The 18,998-nt window shown below is 39.2% G+C and overlaps 1 protein-coding gene across 3 annotated transcripts in view; it reads left to right on the top strand.

Annotated features, from left to right (window-relative positions):
• Positions 1–18,998, top strand: part of LOC146000394 (colorectal mutant cancer protein) — a 247,271-nt gene that overhangs the window by 34,114 nt on the left and 194,159 nt on the right. For all 3 annotated transcript variants that reach the window (XM_083137984.1, XM_083138000.1, XM_083137992.1), the window contains exon 3: positions 7,524–7,675. In XM_083137984.1, coding sequence (XP_082994110.1) covers positions 7,524–7,675 — 152 coding nt within the window. The remainder of the gene's footprint in view (positions 1–7,523; positions 7,676–18,998) is intronic.

Below are 18,998 nucleotides of genomic sequence, written 5' to 3' on the forward strand. Positions count from 1 at the left end.
CAGAAAAGCGTCGTAAAATAACAAAAATACAAGTGCAGTTTTTTGACTTCCAAGTGTGCTGTACGCTTATTATAAAGCTTCAATCTTTACCATGGCGGTGTTCGCTCATCCTTGGCGTTTCTTTGCTGTAGAATTTTATCGGGGAATTTCGGTAATCTTCACTATTTTTAAAAAAGACCAATGGACCTACCTCCCTGGTGGCATACAGGTAAAGTTGTCGCCTTGTAATCAGAGGGCCCCAAGTTCGATACTCGATGGAAGCACATAGTGGTTCGAATCCCACTCTAAACTGTAGGCCCAGTCCCGATTAGCCTATCTAAGTATAAAGTGGACTTAATGACTTAAAAAACAACTAAAAATGGTCTGCACAGAATTAGTGACATAATGGCAAGAAAGGATTAAGTTTCAAGAAAGTAAATCTATAAATGGGATTTTGTACAAAAGTTATTGTCTTGGCTAATACAGTGAATATTTTGTTCCGTAAAAACATACAAATGGAACATGAAAATAAAAAAATCAGAGTTTGAAGCCTAGTAGCAGATTTGGTTGAAGTGAACTTGAAATGTGCCGAATTGAAATGTATTGATCTTACTAGTTTATAATCTGTATATGTCTGTAGTACTTTTCATTTGACTTGGTTTCACGGTTTTACTCTAGTTGACCTGTTGATCGTAACCTGTTGTTATTTTCACCAATTACTGTTCTGCAAAAAATCTAGAAATATGTCCCAGTTTATCATTTGCATAATTGGTGGCATTATTTCCTTACGGGCCGGATAATCATGCGCAACTATAGCTTCAATGTCAGACTAGGTTTAGTAGATCAGTCCCGATTTGCCTGTATGAGCATAAAGATGATTTCAAACAAGTTTTGATTAACCTATTTATGCCATAAATCGGAACTAAATACAAATTTATCGAACTTTTTTGTGGTCCACTAAAGAAGATTATATGTATCGCCCTGTTTCTCCTGAACTGCGTCTGGCAAGACGAAACTGCGAACTCAGCGTCCGTTTCTCTCTCCTCTCCGTTTTAAGAGTCCATCCTGAAAGGAAACTTCTTGGGAACGACCATTTCCTGACCCTCTCGGCAGTCTTCGTGAGATAAAAGGTACGTTTCTCCTAAGTGCTTCGGACGGGCCATAATTGCCCAGGATGTCTTTGTCAGATACTTTATCACGTGGGTTGCACCGAGCGAAAAGCTACTGCCTGCCGCTGTCTACCAGAACACTACGTCATTGACTTATAAGGGAGAGGTTAACGGTCGAAACCACTCCCATTTTGCATTTATTGCATACAGTGTGATATTTGAAAATTTTCAATCGCGGAGTAATTTCTTTTCAAGTATCGGAATCTCTCCTCGTCAACGCAGGTTCTTCAATTCCAGTAAGCTTTCATAATCGGAGCATATTTATTTCATCACTACATTGTATTCCATGTGTCAGCATTCTTTGTCTTGTAGGCCTCCCCGATAGCGTAGTGGTAACATCGTCGCCTTGTAATCAAAGGGGTCCCGGGTTAGATACTCGGTGCCGGTGGAGGCACATGGTGCTTCGGATCCCACTTTAAGTGTAGGTCCACTCCCGATTAGCTTATCTGTGCATACTTAAAACTAAAAGGAAATTCGTTGTGAAAACCTAAGTTTCTAATAAATTGTCCCCGTGTATAGTGGGGTGTAAATAGCCTAAAATGGTGGCGCACTCACAAACTTTAAATCAGCTTCACTTTTCCAAGCATTGCCATGTGTCCCAGTATTGTCACATCACTATTTATTACACATAACTTTCTCACGGTACAAATAACATGTATACGGCAATATATTTTAAAAACAAAACTGATTTGATGAGTAAAAAATTAATTGCTTTTTCAAAATTAGAAGCGTGAAACATTCCTTAGATACGTCATAAAAATCCATGCTAGACAGTGTGTATATTAGAAATTGAAAAACTAACAGTGTCATAAATTTTTGTCATATTTAGCGACTCTTTTCTGCCACTTTTGAGTTTGGTTTGAGTTGGTGTTTTAAGTCCACTTTATGCACAGTAAGGCTAATCGGGACTGGACCTACAGTTTAAAGTGGGATCCGAACCACTTGTGCCTCCACCGGGTATCGAACCCGGGACCCTTTGATTACAAGGCAATGACGCTACCACTGCGCCATGGGGGAGGCCCGGCCACTTTTGAGTGATTGCGACGATGAGGGTGAGTGATAATTAAATGAAATCTATGAAGGGACACCGGCAAAGAACACCCATGCCGTGGTCGGAGCTATAACCCTCCGCAAACTTTGTTGGCCTATCGTCCTCTGACACACCGGACCAACTAGTAGCCTAATACTTAATATAAATACGAGGGGAGGCTGATAGGTATTAAGCCTTACCCAGAAAAAAATGAGCTGGAGGTTGAAATATGCAGGGTGTACTGGTCAATTCTTGTATATGCGATGGTGAATAAAATCAACTTTCTAGGATTTTAACTTCCCTTTGGTTTTCAGGTCCAAAGTGAAAATGGCAGCACTTCCGAAAAAGTTGGAGAAAGCTATGCAAAGGCGTCATGCTGTTGCATGACAATTCCTCGCCACACACTGCAGGTGAAACAATGGCGATACTGACCTCCTTAGGCTTTCACGTGTTGTCCCATCCACCCTATTCGCCTGACCTGGCTCCATCGGACTATCATCTGTTCCCTCATCTGAAAAGGGACAACAATTTCGAGTGTTCAGGAGGCAACTAATGCTGCAAATGAGTGGTTACTTTTGGACCTAAAAAACAAAGGGAAGTTAAGATCATAGAAAGTCGATTTTTTTGCACCATTACATACAGAAGAAATGACCAGTACACCCTGCAAGTTTCAGCTTCCTAGGTATTTCTTTTTGTGTGTAAGGCTCAATACCTATCAGCCTCCCCTCGTATATGAGAAATAATATTTGAATAATTTAATTAACGTACATGAAGGTAATATTTACCTTTAAAACGTTTAGAAAGCAATTTTAGTATTTAACTGTAATCTGCTTAATATAATAATAATTGTAGCATTATATATATTTCTGATAGTTATTATTTATTATAGACTATACGTACAGTTTGGTGACCCATCTAATACCATGAACCATGTTCGAACACAACTTTACAGCATTTTTGATTTGAAAGTTTGACTAGTTTTCCAATTACCAAGTTCGGGATGTCAAGTGTAGAAAACCACACGTAAAGATGTGACTTAAGTGATTTTATTTACATCTTCCAACATTTCGCTGACCACCCTTGTCAATGTTCACAACCTATATCTTGCGACCTTCAACAAACCCAGAGGAAATTTAACCTTATAAGGGAAGGTACTATCATTAGGGAAGTTTAACAATGGAAAAGAAAATAAAGTGCCATTTGGACAGCCGAAATGATAGCTAGTCTTAATGTCTCCGGGAGGTAAACACACGCATTAGAGGATTCCCACGCATAGGAAGGGGCTGAAACCGAGTGGCACTAACGATATCATTGTGTTAGAACATTGCTCTTTTTGTAACTTTGCGTAACCCATTGGAAATGGCCTGGCAGGTCACGCAACTGGTTTCACATCCAGTTTCACGCCTACAGTCAATTTAACCAGAGTCTTTCCAGTTCGTGCTATCTTGTTTTAGTAAAATATGTAAGTTTTTTTTTTCAACCTGCATTTCTGCTGCTTTCTGCTATCCGATCAATTAGATAACAAATAGCTTCCCTGTTTATGAAAAAACATAATTTATTTAGTGTTTTAATGTTAAAATATGAATTATCTTGAAAAAAATTCAAGTCCTTAATTTATTTTTAGAGGCCTCGCTAAACATGTACAAAAATGTAATGTTTATGTGCACGTGTAAAAATAATTGTGCCAAAGTATGTTTATGAAGTATTGTAGTTGTAGCGTGTTTGAACGTATTAAGCGGTTATCTCTCGATCTCCCATTTGAAGGTTCTGAGTTCAACACCCCTCCTGTTATATTATTGTTTCATTGGGTTTGATCTTTCATTACTGATTCTCGTTGTCGCGATTTCCGTAAGCGAGTGAGAAGTAACACTATAAAACAAAAATACAATAGAGTTAGCTTTTGTAAACTAACTGCTATTTGAGGTCATTGCGTGTCGAAGTCGAAATTAGAATCATAACCTTAATAGATAATTCTAATACGAGAAATGTATTTCCTTTCGTTCTATCTGCGTTCACCAATCACCAATCATATGGATATTGATGATCCCGCAATTTGGAGGTAAAATGGAAAATGTTCTATATTGTTATGGGACATAATACCGATTTGTGTTTGCTTGTCACAACGCGGCAGGGCTGTCCTCACTGCCTTTACTCGGTAGGGAAAATAAATCAGGATTTTGAAAATGTACTCAAAACCTGGAAAAGACGGCGAAAATTAAGTGTTTTTGCTAGGATGTGGTAATGAAAATGAATTTAACTTTTTCCCTTGAATCAGCTTTTAGATGTGAGGTAGATATTGTTTGTCAACGTGTGCAAGTGCAGGGTGACGCTTAAAACTTGGTTATTAGGCACCACAGAATCGTCTGGAAATTTGTTTCATAATTGCCTAAAAAGCTTGGAAAAGTCAGGAAATTTCAATAAATGACCCTGTGCCGTATACATGTGTGTGAGCACAGTTTATACTTTAGCAGACATACTGCACCCGTCGTGCTTTGGAGCATTGAAAACCTGTTCGCCCCCTAACAAGGAGGGCCCTCCATGCAACGCTGACGGATGAATACGCGAGAAACCATCAACCAGACCGGAGACACTTTACAACATTCTTAGCCGTTGAGACGTGAGCGGAAGATTGTTTTTGTTGCCCTCGTCTCTCCGTGAAGCTTTCAACAAATAGTATATTACCGGAAGCTCTCGAGAGCTTCTTTTTTTAAAAGCCCGAATGCTTTAGGGAATTCTTCTTGCCTTTTTTTTTAGTCGTACCCTTTCCGCGGCATCAGTTGTTTCCTAGAGCGGCCCCAGTTGTTCACTGACTGACTTTACTGTTCCCCGAGACGAATTCTTTGTTTGCGTTGAATCGACGGCCGGATGACAAGTGTTTCTTGCGGAATATGCCCGTTTGACTTTTCTGTGGGCGTGGTCGTTAGAGGTGAGCCGTTAAAGAAGCAGGAGATATCTCTGGGAACAACTCTGGCGGGCTCAACGAAGGTACGAATCGCAAACGGATGTTTTTGGGGCATTCTACGCAGGCGGGTGCGCACCCATTAAATTTCTTCTGTAACCCTCTTCAGCACCCCTTTTCAAAACATTTTCAACCGGAAGCAGTATTATCTTGCAATATCATATTACGATTAAAAAGTTGATTTGTATTTGACGTAATGCTTGCATGCACGAATGTTTCATGTTTTCTTTATTTTCAATATCGCACCCTTTCAGCACTCCTAGGTGATTAATTCTGACGCCGCCTCCGATTCCACGAAAAGTGGTCTTACTCCAAGTAGATAACAAAATGAATTATTCTGAAAATTATTAGTGTTTTTAATTGCATTAATGTTTAAATATTTGTGAATACACATAATTTGCATTTTTGACCAACAAAAATTATTACCATCTGTAGCCTATGTTTCACAGACAAATTAAGTCAAACTGCTAGTTTTAAAACATCACACACGTAACGCATTTTCGTTAATGATTTTCATGCATTCAGACTATGTCATCATACTAAAGTTTTTATTCATGTGTTAGAAAACGCCACAAGGTGCTTTATAATTGCATTCAATCAGTTCCTTATGTATATGTTAATCCAATCTCGTGTCTAGAATCTTACATTTTTTGTGTAAAATGTCACACACGTAACGCTGGAATGATATAACAACTTGCTGATGTTAAAACTTTAGTCCACATTGAGGCCGTCATCCGTATGTATTAAACTAGTCAAAGCTAGTTGAACGAATATAAAGCTCGCGCATGTGACACGAAGGCACATAGGAGTGTGGTGGTACAACTGCACACAATTTCGATCTCTTCCACAGTGGAGATGTGATCAGCACCACGCGTCGGTCTCTTTTACCTCCGTAGAATAGTCCCTAGGTACCCGTTGAACAGAAGCTGGGTGAATCTCAGAGCGAGGACAGTCCCCATTAGCTGGAACATAAGATGAAAAATTAAATATTTCCACCAGAACCCCCCCCCCCCCCCCCAAGCTTGAATCCAAACTTAGTCTTCTGCGTAGACAGACCCCCTACGGACTGGACCACTGCAGCTTGTATAATGCGACTACGTAACAACTATCGTAAACACGTTGTAATAATATTTTTTACAGAAAATACTTATATGAGTATAAAACTAATTGTGTAACTACAGTAGCTAGATCAGTACCAATATAACATTTATTTATTTTGATGTAAGAATCACCGTTTTCACAACATAATGTAATTTTGTAATCTAAATTATTTAGGGAGGCTCTTGCATTGCACACCTAATTCAACCGATGTAGTTGTCAACTCTGTAAAATTGTCATGAAATTACATTATTATTTTCAGGTGCTCGATCCATTCATAGCGTAACTTGCACAAGACACCCCCCACATTTTATATTGATTGGATCAAGGGGCTTTGTAAATGTCTCGTTCTATAGGCTTCCGCTTTTACAAGAGTTCAGTATCCTAGAAACTTCATAATGCCCCATTATTATTTTTATTAGATGGGTGGGGCGTTCTTCCAATTTTCATCAACCTGTATCGATATTTATATCAGATAATAGGAATGAACGGCTATGAAATTGTTGGTGATCGGATACAAAATTACAAATGTTCCATGGTAAATTTGCATGCACCTCCTTAATTAATTTGATAACTACTAGGTGATTGCAGCGGATGATTTTTTTTTCTGGGGGAACTGCCTATTTATATATTTTCTGTATTGAAATTCGGGCTTCTCTGGTGTAGTGGTAACACTATCGCCTTTTAAACAAGGGATCCCGGATTCGATCCTCGGAGAATTATCTTACTTGAATTATAAGTTCAGTCCTGATTAGCCTATCAGATATGCATGTAAAATAATTAAATTTTAGATCCAACTGTCGAAATGACAGTATATATGAGTTTTAAGAACTGAGTTATCCATGGAAATATTACAATTCTCGATAAGTTTTATCTCGTTTCAAAGCTGGCAAATATGAGAGATTTCTTCGTTCAATGAAAAATTAGAACGGTTTCTTATATAAAAATAAAATTTATGATCATACTTCTGGAAATAACAGATTTTATGAGTTTTAAGAACCTGTTTGAAAATATTAGAATTATCGATGTTTTATAAGGCTACAAAACTGGAAAATATGAGAAACGATCAATCCAATCGCTGACGAGGGAGATGTTTTCAGGGATCTAACAGAATCTACAATAATATTAGCACTAATTGTATATGCAAGCGTGAATTTCAGTACACCTACTTGATTGCATGTGCAGATTTGCAACATTCAATGAAGGTTCAACCAATAAACTAATTTTTAAGTTATCGTTTCTGCTCTGGAAAGTGCAGTCTCTGTACATACTCTATCTCCTTTCCTAGGCGCCACTTCTGGAGGAAAGCACGAGAGCTGGGAGTTCGACAGCGGGGCCCGCGATTTGAGTCCCGAGCCGAACACCTTGCAGAAACTTGTAGAGGCTGCTGGAGGAAGCGTAACCGGTAGCACATCGAATCTTCTGGAGCTGGCGAACAAGGTAGGAAGATCTACTTTTTGTCATTGTTCTTCGTTGCATGCGTTACTGTTGCTTGAAACTAGCAGCTCTGATAAAGAGAAAAACGTACTCGTGTAGCTTTGGAGCCAGTTACATCGCCTCCTACTGGCTTATGTAGCTCTGGAGCCAGTTACATTGCCTCCCATTAGCGTATGTAGCTCTGGAGCCTGTTATATTGCCTCCCATTCGCTTATTGTGCTCTGGAGCCAGTTACATTGCCTCCCATTAGCGTATGTAGCTCTGGAGCCTGTTATAATGCCTCCCATTTGCTTATTGTGCTCTAGAGCCAGTTATATTGCCTCCTACTGGCTTATGTAGCTCTGGAGCCAGTTACATTGCCTCCCATTAGCGTATGTAGCTCTGGAGCCAGTTATATTGCCTCCTATTGGCTTATTGTGCTCTGGAGCCAGTTACATTGCCTCCCATTCGCTTATGTAGCTCTGGAGCCTGTTATAATGCCTCCCATTTGCTTATTGTGCTCTAGAGCCAGTTATATTGCCTCCTATTGACTTATGTAGCTCTGGAGCCTGTTATATTGCCTCCCATTCGATTATTGTGCTCTGGAGCCAGTTATATTGCCTCCTATTGGCTTATGTAGCTCTGGATCCTGTTATATTGCCTCCCATTCGATTATTGTGCTCTGGAGCCAGTTATATTGCCTCCCACTGGCTTATGTAGCTCTGGAGCCAGGTACATTGCCTCCCATTCGCTTATTGTGCTCTGGAGCCAGTTACATTGCCTCCCATTAACGTATGTAGCTCTGGAGCCTGTTATAATGCCTCCCATTTGCTTATTGTGCTCTAGAGCCAGTTATATTGCCTCCTATTGACTTATGTAGCTCTGGAGCCTGTTATATTGCCTCCCATTCGATTATTGTGCTCTGGAGTCAGTTATATTGCCTCCTATTGGCTTATTGTGCTCTGGAGCCAGTTACATTGCCTCCCATTCGCTTATGTAGCTCTGGAGCCTGTTATAATGCCTCCCATTTGCTTATTGTGCTCTAGAGCCAGTTATATTGCCTCCTATTGACTTATGTAGCTCTGGAGCCTGTTATATTGCCTCCCATTCGATTATTGTGCTCTGGAGCCAGTTATATTGCCTCCTATTGGCTTATGTAGCTCTGGATCCTGTTATATTGCCTCCCATTCGATTATTGTGCTCTGGAGCCAGTTATATTGCCTCCCACTGGCTTATGTAGCTCTGGAGCCAGGTACATTGCCTCCCATTCGCTTATTGTGCTCTGGAGCCAGTTACATTGCCTCCCATTGGCTTATGTAGCTCTGGAGCCTGTTATATTGCCATTGGCTTCTGTAGCTTTGGAACCAGTTATATTACCTCCCGTTGGCTGCATTATTTATTTGTTCAAGGGTAATGAAACTACAAACCTTTATGAATGTATTGACTGTTAACTGACATATATCAAAACCACTGCAAATGGATAGCAGGCCTCTTCGATGGCGCACTAGTGACGCCGTCGTTTTGTAATCGAGTGATCTCGGGTTCGATACCCTTTGTTATTTAGCGTCGTTTTTCTGCCACTTTTGAATAATTACGAACATGAGGATGAGTCGGGATGAAATTGATGAATGGACGCTCACAAAAAACACCTATGCCCAGGCTGGGATTCGAACCCTGGACACGTGGCGTTGTAGCGCGCTGTGTGAACTACTCCGCCACGGAGGTCGTTACCGAGACCTTAGATTGATTGATTGATTGAGTTGGAGTAGTACAGTAAATGTACCTTCCACTGCAACCCTGATTTTTTGACCTCTAAGAAAATCGCACCAAAACCTCAAAAACTCACTTTCCCTCCACGTTCCGCGCATCATTTATTGCGCTGACGATGTTTCACAGCGCAGAAGAGCCGGTACGAGAAAATACACTTTCTCATCCTTGAAGTACGAATGCGCCTTATTGTAATTTTCCAAGTCCGGGGTCATGTTTATATATCGTGACCTTTGTAAACCTCTCGCGAACGATGTGATCTTTCTGCCACACACACATGCGCGTGCCTCTCATTATTTCTGTATTGTGACGCAAGCAAACAAACAAATAATAATTATGGTTTTTTTTTAGGATTCCTGGCCCCTATAACCCCGCCAGGGTGCGTGGTGCCCAACCCAAAAAGGTTCTAACGGCTGCGGTTAGATAACCATACCTCTGTAGAGTTTCACGTGTTTTTTTTTTCTCAAAGGTCCTATGGGACACCTCTGTTTGTCAAAAATTCGAGATATTTGCAATTTAACGCAGGACTTGGAAAATTTTCGGAAAATTTTTGGTTCCATGACGACCTATGTTTATTTTGGTATGGGAGGACAGAGGACACCGAGACTCGACCAACGCACTAAACCCGACCTTTCTACGACTATTTGTTCAAAAGTTACGAGTGATCAAAGTTTTGGAGGAGGGTGGGTTAACTTCTTACCCCTTGACCCCAGGACCACCAAAACTTGGTACACGTATTCTACACCTCCAAAATCGACAGGGGGTATCTAACGATGCCGTATGGGGGTGTTTTTCGATATATTTTTTCGATAACTCTTACTATTTTCGAGATATTTGCAATTTAAGATTTTTTTTAACGCTGTGGACTTAGGAAATTTTCGATTGATGAAAAAAAATTGGTTCCATGACGACCTATGTTTATTTTGGTATGGGAGGACAGAGGACACAGAGACTCGACCGACACACTAAACCCGACAGGTGGGATGCTTTGTTTTGGCGCAGCCCTTTGACCTACTTTTGAAATGACTTACGACATTTTCCTATAAGGCTGTCTCCCCTTACGATGTTTTCCTGTAAGGCAGAGATCGTCTGTCAATGGGCCCTCAGTGTAATCTACTACGACCTAATACTATTTTTTTTTTTTACGTTTCGCGGTTGTTTTATTGCAGTGACGAACTAAAAGAGCGGAAAAAAGGCTCTGAAAAGTGAGTGTCAAAAAACATATTTTCAAGTATGCATGCTCCAGTAATGTAACTTTCTAAAAACATGTGCCGTCCATGTTTCTATATCGTGAGGCGTTTCTGCGATGATGGCCTTTATATGCGGCTGTGAATGAAGTTCTACTCTTAGAAGCAATAATGCTGTAACGCGGAAGAAAGGATATAGGATTCTTGCAGTGATATGGCTGCATCAAAACAACTGCTTTTTATTCACCAGTTCCATCTGTTTCTGCGGTGATGTGATTGTTAAGTCATCCAACAACAGCTCTTAATAATGGTCGCGGATTGCTGTATCCAGATTGTTGTTGCATCTGCGGAAATATATAGATACTCAATCTCTCGTAAACATTCTGTACAACTAAATTACGTTCAATTCGTCCTCTTTATTTCTCAAAATTAAATTTCTGTATGCATCTCGTAAGGAAATGTGAGTCCATATAAAATGTTCAATTTGATCCATCCATCTAATTGGTAAATAACCTCTGGATATTTATTCTTCTTCTATTCCTTGGAGAATGGATTCCCAGGACCAGTTTCAAAACGACGTGCTACATGCTCAAAGTATTGTAAAATCTGATGACAGCAAACTGTCTAGAATCTTTCTTGAATACACAATTCATTTCAGATTGTTCGTCAGTTTTTTCAAACGTCTAATAGATTTGTAGCATTCGCAACCAGCACCACCTTTCGAAGGCACCGATTTTGGTCTGATGGCTTTATTGTCCATGATTCAACACCGTGCATGAGAGGGCATCCCCGATTGCCTTGTAATCAAGAGGTCCTGGGTTCGATACCCGGTGGAGGCACTTAGTTGTTCGGATCCTACTTTAAATTGTAGTCCCGATTAGCCTTTCTGTACCAGTCGACCTCGTGACGTAGTGGTTAGCACCAATTAATTGATTTCGTTTATTATTTTTTTTTCGCCACTTTTGGCTAAACGCGAAGATGAGTATGTGATGATGATGAAATTAATGAAGGGACACCACAAATAACACCCATGCCCAGGCCAGGATTTGAACCTGGGACCCCTGCCTCAACGCTGTTGATTTCCGGTTCAGTGGTTAGCACATGATAACTTATTTGAACCAGTTTAAAAATTCAAATACTTAGGAGTAATATTAACAAATGAAAATTATATTAAAGAGGATATAAAATAAAAAAGTAGGCTTAAAATTTAGGAAATGTATGTTACTTCTCTCTAAGAAACGTACAGTTAAAATATACAAAACAGTAATTTTGCCTGTTGTATTATATGGATGTGAAACTTGGTCTGTCATATTGAAAGAGGAACAAAAATTGAGAGTATTTAAAAATAAGATCGTTAGGAAAATATTTGGATCTAAAAGGGGTGAGAAGATAGGTGAGTGGAGAAGGTTACATAATTTAGAACTACATAAATTTATATTCATGTCCAGATATTATTAGATTAATTAAATCAAGAAGACTTAGGTGGACAGACCATGTGGCACGAATGGGAGAGGAAAAAAAGGAGTTTACAGGATTCTTGTTGGGAGACCTGATGGTAAGAGACCTGTAGGAAAACTAAGACGAAGATGGAAGGACAAATATTGGGATGGACCTAACGGAAAATTTTGGTAGGGATGGAAAAAGAGTATATAGATCTTTCTCAAGATAGGGACAGATGGAAGGCCTGTGTTGATGCAGCCATGAACCTTTTGGGTTTGAGAAGGCTAGAGAGTTAGTTAGTTCGTTATGAAAGCACATGACACTATAAAAAAAAATACAATCCCTGGCAAAAAAAATGAATTTTAAAAAAAAAAGAATTTTATTTCCATATAATGAACTTCAACCTATACAATTGTATATATTTTTTTTAATTTTGCAGGATTTAAATGAAACAGACGTAAATAAGAATTGGGAACACGTACGTAATGCAATAGAATCAGCAGTTAAATAAAGTATAAATCAAGAAAAAGTAAGCCATGGTTCGCATAACCTAATAGAAATAGATTGATTGATTTAAGTCCACTTTATGCACAGTAAGGCTAATCGGGCCTGGACCTGCAGTTTAAAGTGGGATCCCAACCACTACATGCCACCACCAGCGATCGAACCCGGGATACCTTGATTACAAGGCGACGACGCTACTACTGCGCCATCTGAGAGGCACTAATAGAAATAGACTTAGGCGGTTAAAGAACAACAGCATGTTTTAGAAGATTACTTGAAAAGTAAAATTAACGAAATTGAAATAAAAGTAGTAGAGGTGCAAATGAATTTGAGAAAGGGGTGGCAACCTAAAGTAAACTTGATATAAAATGGCTGACTATTTTAAATAGATGGAAGAACTACTTTAATGACGTTTTAAAAGTTCATGTAGGAGATAAATCAGATATAAATTAAGTACGCACAGCAGAATCTAACTTGATTGAAGTCAAAGATGCCAAAGAGATAAATTAGTCGAGAAGAAACTTGTTAATATGTCTGACAAAAAATGTACAATTCATGATGGCTTAAAAAAAAAAAGAAGATGCATTATCTCCATTGCTCTTTTAATTTTGCCTTGGAATATGCTTCTAGGAAGCTAAAAGAAACTAACGAAGTAGTTTTAGCATATGCAGATGATGTAGACTTACTGGGGAATCATGTAAATACAAATTAAGAATAATGCTAAAATATTTTTTTCAAAGCAGCTAAAGAGAGATAGGTTTTAGAAGTTAGCAATGTGAAATCTAAAGATATGTGCTTACAGGCCGAAACCAAGTGATAACAACTTGTTTGGACCAGTTTTTCCAAATCCAAAATACTTGGGAGTAATACTAACAAATGAAAATGATATTGAAGAGGAAATTAAAAGAAGGCTTAATTCGTGTTACTTTTCTCTGTCTCCTCGTTTCATATCTAAGGAACTAAAAAAAATTAAAAAATATATAAATAGATCTTGCTCAGGATAAGGACAAATCGAACTGCAAGCATGAACTTTCGGTTTCAAGAAAGGTAGAGAATTAATTAATTAGTTAATATTCAATGTAATATGGTTTCACGTATTAAACAAAAAACAAAGTTAGTAATATGATATTCATATTGACAAGGGAATTCTTACAATTTCCTTCCCCTCGTAAATTTTGCCAATAGCATTTTCATCATCATGTGTTATTTCAAATCTTCAATTATGCAATGCAAAAAGAAGAAGAATTTCCATGACGTGATAACATGAATTTGTACGTTGAGAGATAAATGGAAACGAAGAGCTGTGAAAAAAAAGCTTGACTGACGAACGGAAAACATAATAGAAATCAAGGAAGGAAAGTATGAACAGAGGAAAGGGGATATTCAAAGGAAGGTGGCTCTTCCATGATAATTTTTACTTTCTCAATCCGAACAAATTCATAAACATTATCATCATTGAATGTTGTTGTTGTTGAGTTTGTGTTTTAAGTCCACTTTATGCACAGTATGGCTAATCGAGCCTGGACCTACAGTTTAAAGTGGGATCCGAACCACTTGTGCCTCCACCGGGTATCGAACCCTGGACCTCTTGATTACAAGGCAACGACGGTACCACTGCGCCATGGGGGAGGCTCCATCATTGAATGGTTGGTTACGTTGTCCCTCCGAACGAAAGACGGAATGCATACAAGCCTGTGCCTCCTAAGTTCATCGTGGCTTGCGAAATGAAAACTTCCGATGTTTTTTTTTTTTTTTAGAACATGCTTCGCTAGGGAGGTCAAATTACAAGTTCCGTAATTCGAATAACTTGTTGATTTCATTACGAACGAAGAAGAAATGCATGGCACTTAAAAAATGCTGTAGTATTATTACATCAGATCATCTTTTGTCTTGCTCGCGTCGATTAGTCTCCTTACGTTTCTTCTTCTTCTTGTCGTTTTTCGTCCAGAATTGCTTCCATCTCTCCTGTTATTACATTCGCAACTTCTAGATTATCACCTTTTCTCCCTGTAATTTTATAAATATAGTTTTTTTTCATGATCATCTAGAGAACACCAGATAAATTTCAGCAATATCGATCACTCAAATGGATATCATCATCTTCGTCCAATACAATTCTTGAAAAATTTTATGTAGTACTTCCAGGAGTAGGTCGGTTAAAAAGAAAAACGCTAGCCCGAAGATTCCACTTTCATCTTGTTCTGTCTTGTTTAACCGAATTTGAATTTGAGATTTTTTATTTTTATTTTGCCATTCACAACATGTTCGACTATTCGTGACCTAATTGGGACGGCCTATAGTTTAAAGTGGGACCCGAACCACTCTGTCTCCACCGGGTATCGAACCCGGGACCCCCTTGATTACATGGCAGGCGACGACGTTACCACTGCGCCATCGGGGAAGCCCGGGAGCTTGGAGAGCTCGAAGATGAAGGTAAGTGATGATTAGATGACAATGATGAACACTTAAAGAACACTTGCCATTGCAAGAAATATTTTCGAGTGTGCGAGTTAGAAAGCCAGAGGTACTATGTTCGAATCTTTGATAAAATAATGAACATTTAATATGCTTGTTCCGTCAATTCATCCTTACCGCTACGAACTGCATTTAACCAGAAAAGGTAGAAAGACGACGTAAAATATGCTTTTTCTAAACTGAAGCTACCAAATGAACTTGAGCTGATAATCCGCGGTTTTCGTCGTACGTTGAACTTCAAGATGAAAAGGGCAGGATGAGTTCAATCGGAATTTGTGTCGGAAGTGAAGCGAACTCAAGCTATGGGAAAGATACGAAACAGTTCGCTTCGCCACCGCAAGATGGCAGGAACGGAAAGTCTCGAAATCACGTTCTGGAAGCGAGTCTGGCAAAGTTGCGTAATAGACTTTCTTCCCTCGGGGAGAAAGTGTTTCTCTTTCATATTTGACTGAACGTGATTTGGGAATTGGGAAGTTTGAATTGACCATGTTTCACTCCTTTCTTCCACTTCCTATGACCATGTTCATGGATTTATTACCTATTCCGCAGCAATAGACTAGAATGACCTATTGACGAGTGATATCAACAGGGTGGCTACTCACCGGGAATTCCGGGAATTATGTGTGAATTTTTGGCTCCGGGAATTCTGCGTAAATTTTTCTTCGTAGACGTGAAAAATTGCAACTTTTATTATAAGTGCTCTGAGACAAGTTTTTCAAGATTTTATTTTTTTATCGAGAAAGGAAAGGAAAGCTGCGTGGAAAATAAAACAGAAATCTCTCAATCCATTTACGTACTTTGTTAGTGTCCTTTGTAGAACAGACGGAAGGTTATTGCAAGATAAGAAATCTTCACATTGACTTGGTAAATTTCCGCGCCGTAAATTAAATATTTACGTATATACCGTAAAATTGAATTGAATTAACATTTTTGGATACATTGGAATCACACAAACCCTTTATATGGAATATATTCGTGTTTGTCTGTGGGTGAGTGGTGAGAGGTGTTAGTATGTAAGGTTGAAATAGAGAAAACATCTGCTTGTACCTTTGAATTTTTTGAAAATTCGCCTTGAAAACCGGGAATTATACTTGGATTTTATCATGGCTCTAGACTGTCCACCTGATCAAGAATTATATATATATGATAGATCGTATGATAGTTGCGATTTATCATCTGTACGAGTTTACACAAACTGCCCGAAATACACGTTAAATTTCAGGGACACTTTCTTTAGTCATCGTGAACTCTAGCATAACAATCATACAATTAAATAAGAGCAACGATATCATGAATTTGCAGCCAAAATATGAAACGTAATATTCTTCCATTAACTTCAATTTTTTGTCTAAACTCATAAGCAAAAGTAAAGTGCTCCCTGTGCTTTGCACCATGCATGAAGGCGTATAGGGGGTGTGGAGTTAGGGCCCCACATTTTCTTGATCACGGCCGAAGGTGGGGGTGATGTAATCAGCACCACCCCCCTGGCCGCCTTTCCCCCCGTTCCCCCAGAGTTTCCTCCAGGTACCCACTTTATAGGACGCTGGGTGAGCGCCGTAGCCGCTTGAACAGGTGGAGAAAATCCTGGTTCTCCCTCACCGGGGATCAAACCCGGGTCTCTCGCATGGTAGTCAGACGCCCGAATGACTTTTCTTTCTTTTTTTTAAAAAAAATAAAGGAATACCCCTACACGGTAGTATCCCCCCGTTATTCACACATTTTCTCAACTTTTACTCATCAATTTTTACTATATTCTCTGTTTTTCATTTTTTCTCATTACGGACAAACAAACATCCATGTTCTAGGCGGGATTCGAACCCGGGACCTCTGGTTTCCTGGCGCAATACGCTGACCACTTTGCCGCGGAGACCGACTAACGACTGAGCTACCGCTGCTCATAAGAAAACAATAACTTTTGAAATGTGCATTTGCATTGAAATTTGCAACACGAATACATAAAATTTCAAAAGAAACACATTGTATAACCTCTCTCTCAAAGGGCACCCGCAAAAGGAGACGAGGGGGCCCCTTGCTCCCTCTTGAGATATCTACAGAAACCAGTTCGGGGAAAGTTGGGGAATGGTTGCCTGGATCAACGTGGAGAAAATGCAGTGGGGGCGGGGAGGGTGCCTATGCGATTATCCTAGTGGGAGATGTCTTTTGAGAATTTTCTTAACTGGGTGCCCCACATCTCCCACATCCCCCCGCCCACTTTGACCACCACTGCCCCACTGTGTTTTTCGGGTTCGAATCCCGGCCTAGGCATGGGTGTTCTTTGTGAGTGTGGCTTCATCAATTGTATCATATCATCACTCATCCTCATCTTAGCGATTAGCCAAAAGTTGCAGAAAAGCCAAGTATTTTCTTCCACTTTTGACAATGAGGATGAATGGTGATCCGATGAAAGTGATGAACGGATTTGAATTGTTGTTCTAAGTCCACATTATACACAGAAAAGCTAGTCGGGACTGGACCTACAGTTTAAGTTGAGATCTAAACCACTGTGCATTGTGCTTCCACCTTGTCTATTTTGGTGATATGTAATATGTTATTTGTTTTCTGTTAATTTCACAGAAATCTGTTTGATTTATTTGTTAGTTTCAATACTGTTGTTTGTGTTGATTTAAATTTGTAGTTTTTGCTGTATATTTGTTACACGCAATATCGGAAGCGGAAGTCATTTCCGGTTTATAAACATTTGTTGAACTGTCAAATCTTTTATTGATTTCGTTGTCAGGACAACAGTGCGTGAAATGGAGAAAGTAAGTTGAGTTGCGTGAGATGATGTTTATTTAGTGAAAAACGCTGTTTTATAGGAAAAGCCGCAACTTAATTCAAATGTGATTGCGTTTGTGAATATTATTGTTATTTTGCAGTGATTGTTTAAAGGCAAAATGTGTTATTAAATTTGTAAAATAGCAAGAAGCTATTTTTTTGTTCAAACCGTTTCGTCCTGAGAATGCTCATTGTAGCATAACATTAAGGAGAGTCTCATAACTCCGCCGCACAAGGAGATTGGGTTGCTACCGTGACGTAGTAATCCGTGATCCAGTGGCGAACACCAGAAAGGAACGTCACAGGTAAATTTGGCGCTCAACGTGAAGGCGGCGATGATGTAAAAGGATAAATTGTAACTGTAATATCGTGTGAAAAAAACGTGTGTTTTGTGCCGTGTGAAGTCATGAGGAAATTGTCGAGCGTTACAAAGTCTGATAACACATAGACGTAAGTCATGTGATTGATTTTGCAGAGATATCAAGGTATGAGTAGGAGAAATTTGAGAAGCCAGAGCAAGAAGAAAATGGATAAATTGAGTTGTTGTGATGATAAAGATAAGCCCGTGGACGAAATATATCAGTGCAGGAAATGCGAGGCGTATTTCCATTTAGGGTGTGCAAATTTGTCAATATCCAGAGAATTTCTTCCTGATGGTGACTTAGTTTGTAAAAATTGCAAATCGCATAGTGCTACTTTAAATATGGAGGTACTTTGTGGATGGTTAAGGAGAATTGAAGAAGGAAGGAAAGAAGATCAGAATGAATTGAGGAAGATCATTGAAGAAGGAAGGAAAGAAGATCAGAATGAAATGATAAAGAGGTTTGAGAAAATGGAAGAAGGAAGGCTAGAAGATAAGAATGAATTAAGGAAGATCATTGAAAAAGGAAGGAAAGAAGATCAGAATTAAATGATAAAGAGGTTTGAGAAAATGGAAGAAGGAAGGCTAGAAGATAAGAATGAATTGAGGAAGATGATTGAAGAAGGACGGAAAGAGGATAAGAAGGAGTTGATGAAGATTATGGAAGATGGACGGAAAGAGGATAAGAAGGAGTTGATGAAGATTATTGAAGACGGAAGAAACGAAACTAAGGTAGCTTTCAGAAACTTAGAGGAGGTATTTAGGAATGATAAGGAGGAAATGATGACGAGAATGAAAGCAGACCGAGAAGAATTGATGAAGAAGATTGAGGATGAGC

This window comes from Lepisma saccharinum, chromosome 1, assembly GCF_977018435.1.
Source record: "Lepisma saccharinum chromosome 1, izLepSacc3.1, whole genome shotgun sequence".
NCBI lineage: Eukaryota > Metazoa > Arthropoda > Insecta > Zygentoma > Lepismatidae > Lepisma > Lepisma saccharinum.